The sequence below is a fragment of the Marasmius oreades genome, chromosome 10 (assembly GCF_018924745.1).
Source record: "Marasmius oreades isolate 03SP1 chromosome 10, whole genome shotgun sequence".
Taxonomy (NCBI): domain Eukaryota; kingdom Fungi; phylum Basidiomycota; class Agaricomycetes; order Agaricales; family Marasmiaceae; genus Marasmius; species Marasmius oreades.
Window position 1 is genome coordinate 1,883,273 of NC_057332.1, and position 11,952 is coordinate 1,895,224.

The following is an 11,952-nucleotide window of genomic DNA, read 5'->3' on the forward strand; positions in this document are numbered from 1 at the left end:
TTTATGTTTTCCAGGCCACGGCAAGCTTTACTTCCATATGGCCTCTCAGCCTCCCGTTCATCAGCTCTACAAACGTCTTGAAACGGTCGGTAAGGGTGCTTACGGGTCCGTTTCAAAGGGCGTACACATTCCCACTGGCAAGGTCGTTGCTCTCAAGATCATAAACCTCGATACTCCTGATGACGACGTGGAAGACATCCAACGCGAAGTCTCTCTCTTGACGCAGCTTCGAGATGCTCCTAATATCACGCAGTATTACGGTTGTTACATGGATGGCCCTCGTGTGTGGATTGTTATGGAATTGGCTCAGGGTGGGAGTGTACTGTCGTTGATGAAGGCTTCTCCGGACGGGTGCTTGGAAGAGAAGTATGTGTCTGTTATCATTCGCGAGGTCCTTGTTGCTCTCAGTTACCTCCATAAAGTCCCGGTTATACATCGAGACATGAAGGCAGCCAACATTCTAGTGACAGCAACCGGGAAGGTCATGATATGCGATTTTGGAGTTTCTGCTCTTCTCGCGACAACTTCCAGTAAACGAAATACTTTGACGGGAACCCCGTATTGGATGGCTCCAGAGGTTGTCCAGACGACCCCTGCTTACGACACAAAGGCCGACATTTGGAGCTTGGGTATCATGATCTACGAGATGATTAAAGGCAGCCCTCCTCATTCCCACCTTGACAAATTTACGGTCATGGACCTGATTCCGCGTGCAAAACCACCTCGCCTCATGGATAACGAGGGTAGCAAGGACATGCGAGATTTCATGTCCTTTTGTTTGAAAGAAGTTCCAACGGAAGTCAGCCAAAATTCATTCCCGGAACTACTTAGACATACTCATGCCGTGTTTAAATCAGCGTCTTCCTGCAGATGAACTTTTGAGAACGAAGTGGATAAAGTCCGTTCAGAAGGTTCCGGTATCTTTCTTACAGGATCTGGTTCGCCGTTTGCAGCAAGCAGGCCCAAGAGCTAGTTTGGCCGGACCTTTAGACTGGGAACAACAGGAGTACGTTTTCACTGGCCGTTCCCTTTTCTTTCTAATATATATGCCGGTCAGGTTTGGTGATCGTGATATCGATGAAGAATTGTGGGAATTTGAAACCGTCCGGGGCAGGCCAACTCAGCTCACCACCGAAGAGGAATTCGAAACAGGCATGACAGAACGGTCACATCCACAGGCAACTATTCACACGAATTCCGCCAATCCTCTACCTTCTTCGTTACGAGGTTTGTTTGGGGACGACCTGTCGAATAATCAGAATAATATCCGCCCACCCGGCTTTGTGACACCCAACGCCGCCAGTCCACCCCATGCGCCTTCACCTTCACCCTTGCCGACGGCCACTCGTGCACCAAAACAACCACTTTTTTTGGAAATCAATGATGAAGAGAGAACCCATACAAATAATTTTGTTTTTCCCCGATCCGGAGCACGTTCAAAGTTGCAACTCGCCAGTAATACAAATTCTCCTGACGATGAGGCACTACCATCCCCAGAACAGAACTTGACACTACACAACGCTAGCACTATCGACGACCATTCTCCGGCAGATGACCGTGATTCAGACTCACCGCTGACCGCTGGCACCGTCCGATCCTATCGTGATATTCGCTCTTTACGAGGCTTGCCCGATATCGCAATACCCCCTCCTACCACCAATGGTGCAGCCATCAATATAGCCAGTACCCCCCCTTCGGATACCCCCTCATCAGTCATGTCGGCATCCTCTCCAGATTTATTTGCTTCAATCCCCCGGCCCGTCATCACACGAAAGCGCTCGAAGAGTAATGCGGATGGCTTCAACGCACGCACGGGCGGCCTTTCTGTACGGCGAGACGTGGACATGAACCTCGCCACAGCTGGTGCTTTTCAGTTCCCGCCATCCACCAAGGGCTCGACCTCATCGTCGACCTCAACCCCGGTGGTTGTACCATTGCAATCAACCAGAAACTCTCCCAATCATTCAAGCACGCAACATTCGCCCGTTGTCCATCAGGCTGCGTATTCATTGGATGCTCCGGGGCGTCGTTATGCGAACGCCAGTCCACGCTCTCCACCCTCTATCTCGAGGACTCGATCGGCTACGACACTCCCTGAAAATGCCATGGCTGCAGCAAGTCTTAGTGGAACAGAACTGGCCGATTTTCCCCTTGTTCCTCCTGTCAAGCCATTCGCAGAACAACGGAGGAATCGAAGCGGAAGTGACTCCAGTTCTTCTAGTCGAACCGCCATTAATCTTGGGACCCCAGGACTTAAGGACGTCATAAAGGTAAATACTTCTTCCGAACTCTATCCTTCTGTTGTGGTTCACGATGGGGCTTACAAAACAGATACCCTCACTATCATCGGAACATCAACTAGGGCTTTCCGACCTATTACCCCCTTCCCCATCAACCGTCGTCAATCCTCGAACTTTTGCACCTACACCCAGCCACCTTAACCCTTCGGTGGCATTGCCATCGCCTTCGATAATACCACTATTAAAGGAGAATGTAAACGGTGCGCCAGGCTCTTTTGCGTTAGGATTGCCACGAACGAGTTCGCCTGCACCGCTGGATCATGAAGTGAACGCACAATCCAATCAGAGCGCTACCCTCTCCCAACAGGTATCTCATGCACGTGTTTCTTCAGTATCCCACCATCCATCAACATCTGTAACTTCAAACTCATCATTCAGCGGCATTCCGGCCTTCACATCGTTTGGTTTACCAGTTTTGCGCCCTGTAGACTTTGGTGCGCTAATGACGACGGAGTCCACGCATGCTGAGTTAGCAAGGACAATTGAGGATTTAGCTAAATGTCTAGCTGTGGTGGAAAGTGGCCTTAGCGGGATTTTGGAAGTTCAGAATAGCCACGTCGATCCGATTGAGGAGGAGCAAGAGGATTCCGGGAATTTCAGTGAGATTGACGAAGATCCCATTCACGCTGAGGCTGGTGTGATTGACCTCGAGACTAACGTGGGTTCGGATGTTGATATAGGGTCTTATTTCCCGCCTGGTGCGGTACTTAACGAAAGAAGTGGAGGCGGGATATTGGCCGCTGGGTAAGGGGGTATTTATGATCATTGTTGTTCATCGCATATCACTCGCAGTACTTGACTCACATTGACTTTGCTCTTATTGCTATCAAATCGTCTTCTGTATGACCAATCCTGTAGAACTCCGACTTATACATACGAATACAACATAGCCAGTATTTGAATGGTCATAAGGTAATTATCAGTATCCTCCTCCATCTTCGGTGGTTCGGTGGGAGGCCATCTGCCGTCTCTGAGTCTCTTCAAGTTTGGGGCAATTACTGATGCCGTGGCCAAGTCCTCCGCACACGGGACAACCCTTCAGCTCTCCTCCCTGAACGGCACGAGAATCCTCAATAGTTCCGAGGAAGGGAGGCACCCTATTCAAGGAAGTAAGTTAGTCAAAGTATGGACCGCGGTTTAGTGTTTCTTACTTCTGTCCCGCTTCCATCAGCAAGTATTTGAGGTCAAGTAAGGTCTGCTCGGGCGTATTCATATTCACGAAAGTAGTTGCGATTCCTGTTTTCCCGCTACGCCCAGTACGACCAATCTGGTGTACGTAGTCCTCAATCTCCTTGGGCATTGAGAAGATGATAACGTGTTGTATATCGTTAAAATCGAGACCCTTGGAAGCGACGCCCGAAGCGACCATGACATCTTTGGCACCAGTCTTGAAAGACTTGATAGCATACTGACGCTCCTCCTGACCTGGATGTACGGATTTCAGTATGATCTTCTTGACAATGCGGAAGAGCATGAGCGAACTTTTGGAGCCATGAATGGCAACCGCCTCTACGCCTTTGAGTAAAAGATACTCCTGAATATCTATCAATCATGAGTCGCCCGAAAAGCTCAATTAGGCGTGGCCACACACCATCAACCTCGTTTTTGTTCTCACTGAATATTATCACAGGTGGCGGGGTTTTCTGGAGACACTCTAACAAATAAACCATCTTGGCTTCCTGTTTCACGTACTCTACGACCTGCAACACGTCCAGGTTTGCTGCACCAGCACGTCCAACATTGACCAGAACGGGTCTAATCAACGATTGTTGAGCAAAATCTTGGATCTTGCGTGGCATAGTAGCAGAAAAAAGCAATGTTTGTCGTTGACGCTAGGGAAGCGTAGGTAACAGCGCACGGAAATCGATTTGATGCTTACCTTGAAGAAACTCATTATATTTCGAACGTCGTCCTCGAAACCCAGATCGATCATCCGGTCCGCTTCATCCATACACAGATACTTGCAGTTGTTGAACGTGAAGCGCTTTTTCTCCAACATATCGATCAGTCTGCCAGGAGTAGCCACCACAATGTGCAGACCTTTGCTCAAAGTATGGCTTTGATCGTTCATCGAGATTCCGCCAATACACAGTACTGTATTCAATCGAGGTGATTTTCCATCTTGGGCGAGGGCAGCAGTCCAGGTGAGCACGTTTTCGTAAGTTTGATTGGCGAGTTCTCGAGAGGGGCACAATACGACGCCGACCGGACCCTCACCTCGCACAAAAGGAAGCTTGACTTCTTCCTCTAGGGCAAGCATTATGAGCGGGAGACAGAAGGCTAGTGTTTTACCCGATCCTGTGAATGCAATGCCAATTAGGTCACGACCTGAGAAGCTGAACAGAATCTTAACATTTGAGAATTCAAGAGATTCGGCGGTAAGAACGAACATACGCAGCTGGGATCCCTTGTAACTGAATTGGGGTCGGATTCGTGATTCGTTTCGAGCTGAGGTGCTGCAGGATGGATTCTGGTATCTTCATGTCCTAGAGAAGGCAGCGGAGTTATTGCAGGGGATTTTTTTAATGAGAGATGCAGCGCACCCGAAAATGCTCGATCGGCGGGGGAACGTCTTCGCCTTCCACAAGAATGTGATATCTTTCGCGGAGTTTTCGGTGTTGCTCTTCAGTCCTTTCACGAACGTATTTAGGTGGACGCCAGCTGGTAGCAAAGATTGATTGAATATCGACCAATGCACGGATAGATGACTACCTACCTTGTTTTGAGCGAGTCTGTGTACTGGATTCCCTTCGCCAGCTCCATGTCAGAAGCGAGTTTTCTGCGGCTACGAATAGCATCCAGAATCTCCTTGTCAGCTTCTTGCTCTTTTTGTTCCTCTGTCTTTTTCGCATCTGTGAGCGGTAGGGAGGTGAAGTTACTGAATAAGCACAGGAATTGGTTTGGCCATCCTTACCTTCAGCAGCTTTCTTGGAGTGCACCTCCTGGGCTTCCATGAGCAATGTCCTTTCTTTCCTAGACTTTTCTCTCCTCCTCTCCTCTTCCTGCTCTTGGTCTTCGGGTTCATCCTGTTCCTTCAGTGGACCACTTGACCGAGCTGGATCAGTGGAAGCACCTAATGACGAAAGCTTGGCTAGTTTCATTTGACGGCGCTGTGCGACTGGAACATAAGGTTCATAATCATCTTCTTCGTCATCGAGCTTGTAGGTTGGTGAAGGAGAACGCTGAATACGACGTCGTTTTGTGGGTGCAGGAGAGTCCATGGATGATGAACACCAGCAGGCTTGCAGGATTGCCGAAACCGGCTCAAGTGCTCAGCCTGACCACATGCAATTGACCATATGCAAAAAATCATGGCCTCGGAGGTTTTAACAGCAACCGCCTGCCACTTTCCTTATTTTTTCCTCTCTGAACCTATACCATCTTATGGACCAATTCAATCCTACAAATCATCCTCACCGACGATGTCAGTTTTACCAGTTCCCAATCCCTGTAACGAGGTATTGAGTCATTTCTCCAGTTAATCCCTTGACCGGTGAACACATCCTTGTATCACCCCATCGAAGCAAGCGTCCGTGGCTAGGTCAAGTAGAAGCTGTTCAATCTGACGATTTACCTCAATACGATGCCAAGTGCTACTTGTGTCCCGGAAACTCTCGTGCCGGTGGCGAGAAAACTGAGAAATATGAACAAACGTACACTTTTGTTAACGATTTTGCTGCAGTTCTACCTCCTCCTATGCCTCCTGCACCAGTCCCACCTCATCCACTACTCACGTCGGAACCCGTCGGGGGTGGTTGCGATGTCCTTGTTTTTCATCCTCGCCACGATCTAACGATCGCTCGTCTTTCTCTACAAGACATCCAATGTATCATCGCGCAATGGATCGCCATTTACGTCAAGAGAGGATCGGAGGCAGGAATCAAACACGTCCAAATATTTGAGGTGAGAAATTGTGTATTTCGAGGGAAAGGCGTTATTCAAAATTTCAACAGAACAAAGGTAGCATAATGGGTTGTTCCAATCCTCACCCTCATGGACAGGTGTGGTCTTTTACCACGGTACCAACACTTCCGTCGAAAGAACTCGCCTCGCTGGCACGGTATGCGGCGTCGCCTCAACCGCTCTCCGCAGCCCCTAAAGGCCACGCAGGTATGTAAATCGAGATGTGCGCTGTGGATACATTCCTTAAACAAACTTAGGCCTTCCCTGTCTCCTCTGTGAATATTCATTTGTCGAAGTAAACAACGCCGATAAGGAGGGACGAGTGGTGGTAAAGAACGAGCACTGGGTCGCAGTTGTGCCATGGTGGGCTACATGGCCCTTCGAGATTTTGCGTACGTTTGTTTCTTCCCGAGCACGTTATCAATAAAATTCATGCCGTCCAGTTTTACCCTATCGACGGCACATACCATCTATTCTTCACTTGACCGATGAAGAAAGGTTGTCATTTGCCGACATCCTTTCACGGATAACCAAACGTTACGACAACCTTTTCAAGTGTTCCTTTGCTTATTCCATGGGTATCCACCAGCGGCCTATTCCACATACATCCCCAAACTCCACCTCAGATGAAGACGACGTTGCACATCTGCATCTTCATTTCGATCCCCCTTTACTGAGGAGTTCAACGGTGAAGAAATTCATTGCAGGGTGAGCCGTATGCTTTTCTGATCTGAACACGGTGCCGATTTTGTTCCAACAGGATCGAACTCATGGCTGAAATTCAGAGAGACCTAACGCCTGAACAAGCTGCTGAAAAGTTGAGGGCTTGTCCCGAGGTACATTACCTCGATGCGAGCAACTGAATGCAATCGAATGAAGCATGAATAGTATTACAGCGCTTTGAATAAATGATGGCAGCGTTTAAGAGGGAAAAAAGAAATATCATACAGTGCCAACAGACCATATTGTAGGTTTGAACGGTTCCGCCGAGGTTCGTAATCATGCACCCTTTCGCGGATCATGATTCTTGAGTTCAGAAGCCCTCCGAGTAGTCCGACTCACAAATCGAATAAGTTCCAACAATCAAGTCGTGCTCCTGGGGCCCGATTCAGAATTTTTCAAGCCGACCGGACAAGTGTCACCGTATATAAGTGTGTCTACAGTCTAGGTCATCCATTCACAGTCCCCAGCCGAATGAAGGCGTCTGCGACAGCGATCCCTATTAGATAGATCCACCATTGAAGACTTCCTTCAACACTCTCAGATGTCTTGTTCCAAGTCTGACCTGAAGGAGGAAATCCCTGGCGGTCTGGAAAAGTGTTTCTCGTCACAGGTGGTAAGTACAGATCAACTTGTCTGCTCGGGGACACGACGATAACGCATTGTTCACCCAGGAACCGCTGGCATCGGAAAGGAATCCATCAAACTCTTCCAGCACACATATTCTTCAGTGATAGAGACTCGAAGAGGGCTGGTAGCCTTATTGAGGAAGTTAAAACGACCTCACCGAACGCACAGCTTACATTCCTCCGATGCGATCTGGGCTCCCTAGCATCGGTGCAGGAGGCAGCAACAATATTCCTCTCTTTCATCCCGACTCGCATGTCCTCATGTGCAACGCAGGCATCATGGCCGTACCTCCCAGTCTAACGACAGACGGATACGGATCCAGTTTGGTACCAACCACGTCGGATATGTTCCTCACCAAACTTCTCCATCCAACTCTCCTCCGAACGGCTGAAGAGCCCAACTCTGACGTTCGGATCACATTATTGTTGTCATCTCATGGCCCTACGCCCTTCGGGTGGTATCCAGTTCGACGGACTTCTTCGGCCCGCTTCTTTGGTCTCCTTGTTTGTTTTTCATCTTCCTATCTTTTTGTGAAACCACATCATGCTTCGACGTTCGACTCTCTTCTGGAATTTCGGTTTCTGTAATTAACATCTATCTCTCTGTAGAATACAACCCGGAGTTTGCAGGCTCTTTTTTTTGTCTTTCTGTGAAAGTTGAGCTCGTGATGTGATGTAGTATGAGGCTATGAGCTGACCGCAGTAGAAATAATCAGACGAGGGAGGTCTTTGAATTTTGGAGGAGTAAAGCGCGGTGCTTTGTATGATTGTTGTCCATTGCGACGTAGTTACCGCTGTCTAAGAGAATCCTATCGGCAAGAAGGATTCGCTCGGTCACCGCTTTCCCACATGTGGGCGTCAGTGACGTATGGGCTTGGCCTTCGCTGCGCTTGGACACATGACGGCAGCGACGCCACACAGCTCATATGATTTGATTTACTGTTGTTTACGCGTCTCGGGACGCGTCCTGCTCTCAACTTCCATCTCGCCATCCTCCATCCTCTTTCCCTCTCTGTCGGCGGAATAACTGAGACCATGGATGACTCCTCAGATGGTCTGTGCGCAGGATTCCTAATAGACCAAACAATGCCAAATGACTTCCAGCCTATATCAACCTGCCCTCTGGAATGGCCCCTTTTCCCCAAGTTTCTTGCATCTTAGCTTGATACTTCGTACTTCTGTACAACCCCCTAGCATATTTTTGCACTTTCGCGCTTTAACCCACCTACCCTACCTACCCTACCTGCCTACCATCATGCTTTCTGCTAGCCCTAACTGCTCCCTTTTCCGTCTCAACGACGTTGTCGATGAGGTCGCGGTACCACTAACCTCCTATTCTAGTGTCACCTACATCAAGGAAGAGCTTACGCTCAATGTTCCGATCCTCATGATCACCACCCCAGACGAAGAGGGTGCCGTGGTAAGTCTTCAACCTCTTCGTCGACCTCTTTTAATGTTGACATGAACATTCCCAGATGACCTACCTCAATGATGACTATGTCTACGACGACGAGTTTGACTTTGTGGACAGCGAATCCGACTCCGATTCCGACAACAATGTTTTCAGCGAAATTGATTCTGACACCGACAGGGACAGCGAGTGCGATGAGGACTCCTTGGACATCAACTCCATTGTCGACAAGTTCTTCAACTCCTATGAAGCCGACATCGAAGAAGAGGACTCCGTGGACATGAACTTCATTGTCGACCAGTTCTTCAACTCCTCCGAAGCTGACATCGAAGAAGAGGACGAAGACGAGTTCGCACCAATTCTCGATCAGTTCCCCGTTCTACCGAAGAACGAGTCGGCGGACGATAGTCTGAGCCTCGACGCCATTCTTGATCAATTTCCCGCAGCTCTGAATACTCGTTTATTAGATGAGGAGTTCGGCGATTCGCTTATGGTTTCAAAGGGGTGGACCGCATTCACTGAATCTCTCGGAGCCGAGAGCAAGGCGGTAAGTTGTCATCGCAATCCTTTGTCGATCCAATACCAATTAATACTGGCCCTCCAGACTGGATACAGAAAGTCCAAGAAAGGCGGCGCGCAGGTGAAGCGTGAGGACCCGAGAATGTTCAAGTGTAATGCCGGTGAATCGTGGTGGAAAACGGAGGTGAAGAGCGAGAAGGCGAGAACATCCAAGTGCAACGAAGACGAGGCGTGGTGGAAGGTCTAGGCGTGGTCTCCAGAGGTGAGTCGACCCATCACTTTGCCCGTCTAGTTCTCTTTGTGCATGCTGGTTCGTGTGCAAGAGAGTTGGAAGGGCGGCGCATGTCATCGTGCCCCCCTTTCCCGCTGAAGTTTAGATCTTCGGTACCGTTTTAAGCGTGCTTCGCTTTAAGCATTCCGCTTCAAGGTATGTTTTTTCTTCTCGGGTCGCATTCGATTCTATATACTGATACTGTCTTCCCTACAAGATCCTGGTAATTTCAAAGTTATCTGCCATCCCAGGTGAGTGAGTGCCTTTACTACAGTGTGAGTGTGAGTGTGATCGCCCGACAATCGACAATCGACATTCGCCATCCGCCGTTCGACTCGACTTCGACCTTCGACCTTCCACTTCGACCTTCCACGATCGCCATTCGACTTCCATATTCGACCCTCGATAATCGCCATAGTGAGTCTCTGCTGCAAGGTGAGTGTTGTCTTTGTCATGGCATTCGTGTCATGACCCCGAGATGGGTCGGGGGTCACTGTCAGACCGCAAGTTGGCCCACTTGCGGTCTGGCAGTGACACGGGTCGTGCCGGTGAGATTTCCAGCATTTCCCTGTATTTACTCTTGGGCTAACATTTTTATATGCCATCGGTTGAATCTACAGGTCTATCAAGAGAAGTTTTTCTGGTGGAATGAAAGAGGTTGGTCTTCTTCTACTTTACTCTCACTTGAATGTTACTGATTTTCCTCCATACGCGTTGCATTCCCTCTTTGCAATCATAAAGCAAACGATGTACGTCTTCATCCAAACTGATATCTCCTGTATTTATTTCTATTTTTCTAGGACACGCCGGATTTATGAAGGATTCGAGAATGAGCAGAATGGAAAGGGGTGGGAGTTAGTCATGGTAGAGGTACATTCCACAATACCCGTGTATTAATTAACACAACAATCACGAACTCGTTCGGGTAAAAATACGAAGCGACACTGAGCTACATAAGTGATAACCTACATTATTCGTCAGAAATACCTCCTACTTCCCCCAGTTCTCTTACAATAAACACACATTCCTGTCTAGTTTCGGTTGGGAGCTGGAGAAGACGGAGAATGCGGAGGCCAGGGGGGACCGTGTTTTTCAATAGCGATGTCTTCGAGGAGGCGGGTGACGGTTTCGAAGTTCACTTGGATTTTGTGGTTGTGGCTGGTGCTACTTGTGCTGGTGTTACCTCCGACGCCGCTGCTGCCGCGCCGCCTGAGGTGAAAGTGAGGAAAGCAGATGCTTTCCCTTCGGGTGTGGGGTTGTCAGCTGATGCGAGCATTCCGATGTATTCTTTGATACACGTTGCGGGTGAAAGTCGTTTGGAAGAATGCACCAGCCCGGAGATGAGCATGGCTTCGTTTTCAGGTGAGTTGAGGTGTAGGATGACGTTGGAGATTGATATTGGATCTAAGATGGAAGGCTTGAGTTATCGGGTATAGGGAAACGGCGTAGAGCTAGCCCCTGACCTGATCTGACGTCCACCAAACTCATTTGGTTGGGTAGGGTGAGTTCTAGAGCTGCACGTATTGTCAGAGCTGTACCGTCGTTGAAGCGTTCTCTGGCTCACTCCATTAGCTGGGGAAGGTTGTGAGAGGGGAACCGGGGTTGATGGTCAGTTTTGAATTCACAGAGTTCCGGAGATGAATGTTGAACCGATCGTAGTTGACGCGAAATAGACTGATTCCTGAAAAGTTGTTATTGTTGGGAAAGACAGTCGTTTTTGAAAGGACGGCACGCACGTCGACTACCGTTTCATCCACTGTTTTGTTGTTCGCTGATGTTGATTTTCGCTGGAAAATCGAATTAGAGGAAGGATCAGTAAGGTGCTTAAGCCTTTAAATCACCTTTCTTGGGTTTGGTATAGCGTCTGGTGCTTTCCTTTCTGACTATGGATGTACTCAGTTGACGAAATCTTGGACCTGGATACGGATAGCGAAGACGAAGACGTACCAGGCCAACGTTCTCCGCCTCCTCTCCTCTTTCTAGTATGGAATATGTAGGCTTGCATGTTCTCCCTCTCGACATGTTCTTTAATCTTTATAGGAATTTTGACTGGCTCAAAGGAAACACCTTCCTCAGAGGGTCAGAGAGCGGATAATCAGACTCAACTACACCAGCTGCATTCGAAGCAGCAAGTACTACGTGCCCTTTTTGTTTCCCCGTCGTGTCTCCTCGGCCCGCTTCTTTGGTCTCCTTGTTTTG

General features: G+C 48.8%; 7 protein-coding genes across 7 annotated transcripts; 4 read left to right on the top strand and 3 right to left on the bottom strand.

Moving 5' to 3' along the window:
* Positions 1-37: 37 nt before the first annotated feature.
* On the top strand, positions 38-3,048 carry E1B28_002639 (uncharacterized protein; the record flags this gene model as incomplete). Its single annotated transcript, XM_043159571.1, has 4 exons — positions 38-799; positions 858-1,006; positions 1,058-2,270; positions 2,332-3,048. 4 exons carry the CDS (start codon positions 38-40, stop codon positions 3,046-3,048), a joined length of 2,841 nt encoding a protein of 946 aa, XP_043003174.1.
* Positions 3,049-3,186: 138 nt separating this feature from the next.
* On the bottom strand, positions 3,187-5,564 carry E1B28_002640 (uncharacterized protein). The gene is made up of 9 exons (XM_043159572.1): positions 5,215-5,564; positions 5,017-5,152; positions 4,844-4,961; positions 4,695-4,786; positions 4,180-4,636; positions 3,892-4,132; positions 3,783-3,842; positions 3,452-3,725; positions 3,187-3,397 (listed from the first exon to the last, which is right to left on the bottom strand). Exons 1-9 carry the CDS (start codon positions 5,519-5,521, stop codon positions 3,220-3,222), a joined length of 1,863 nt encoding a protein of 620 aa, XP_043003175.1. The 5' UTR covers positions 5,522-5,564; the 3' UTR covers positions 3,187-3,219.
* An 11-nt stretch (positions 5,565-5,575) lies between these two features.
* E1B28_002641 (uncharacterized protein) lies at positions 5,576-7,212 on the top strand. The gene is made up of 6 exons (XM_043159573.1): positions 5,576-5,724; positions 5,779-6,203; positions 6,254-6,410; positions 6,461-6,595; positions 6,647-6,911; positions 6,964-7,212. Exons 1-6 carry the CDS (start codon positions 5,685-5,687, stop codon positions 7,064-7,066), a joined length of 1,125 nt encoding a protein of 374 aa, XP_043003176.1. The 5' UTR covers positions 5,576-5,684; the 3' UTR covers positions 7,067-7,212.
* A 236-nt stretch (positions 7,213-7,448) lies between these two features.
* E1B28_002642 (uncharacterized protein) lies at positions 7,449-8,140 on the top strand (the record flags this gene model as incomplete). Its single annotated transcript, XM_043159574.1, has 2 exons — positions 7,449-7,539; positions 7,598-8,140. Exon 2 carries the CDS (start codon positions 7,736-7,738, stop codon positions 8,138-8,140), a length of 405 nt encoding a protein of 134 aa, XP_043003177.1. The 5' UTR covers positions 7,449-7,539; positions 7,598-7,735.
* A 667-nt stretch (positions 8,141-8,807) lies between these two features.
* On the top strand, positions 8,808-9,729 carry E1B28_002643 (uncharacterized protein; the record flags this gene model as incomplete). The annotated part of the gene is made up of 3 exons (XM_043159575.1): positions 8,808-8,972; positions 9,028-9,510; positions 9,568-9,729. 3 exons carry the CDS (start codon positions 8,808-8,810, stop codon positions 9,727-9,729), a joined length of 810 nt encoding a protein of 269 aa, XP_043003178.1.
* A 1,159-nt stretch (positions 9,730-10,888) lies between these two features.
* E1B28_002644 (uncharacterized protein) lies at positions 10,889-11,241 on the bottom strand (the record flags this gene model as incomplete). Its single annotated transcript, XM_043159576.1, has 2 exons — positions 10,889-11,157; positions 11,217-11,241. 2 exons carry the CDS (start codon positions 11,239-11,241, stop codon positions 10,889-10,891), a joined length of 294 nt encoding a protein of 97 aa, XP_043003179.1.
* Positions 11,242-11,374: 133 nt separating this feature from the next.
* Positions 11,375-11,775, bottom strand: E1B28_002645 (uncharacterized protein; the record flags this gene model as incomplete). Its single annotated transcript, XM_043159577.1, has 4 exons — positions 11,375-11,434; positions 11,490-11,540; positions 11,595-11,636; positions 11,701-11,775. 4 exons carry the CDS (start codon positions 11,773-11,775, stop codon positions 11,375-11,377), a joined length of 228 nt encoding a protein of 75 aa, XP_043003180.1.
* Between the last annotated feature and the right edge of the window lie 177 nt (positions 11,776-11,952).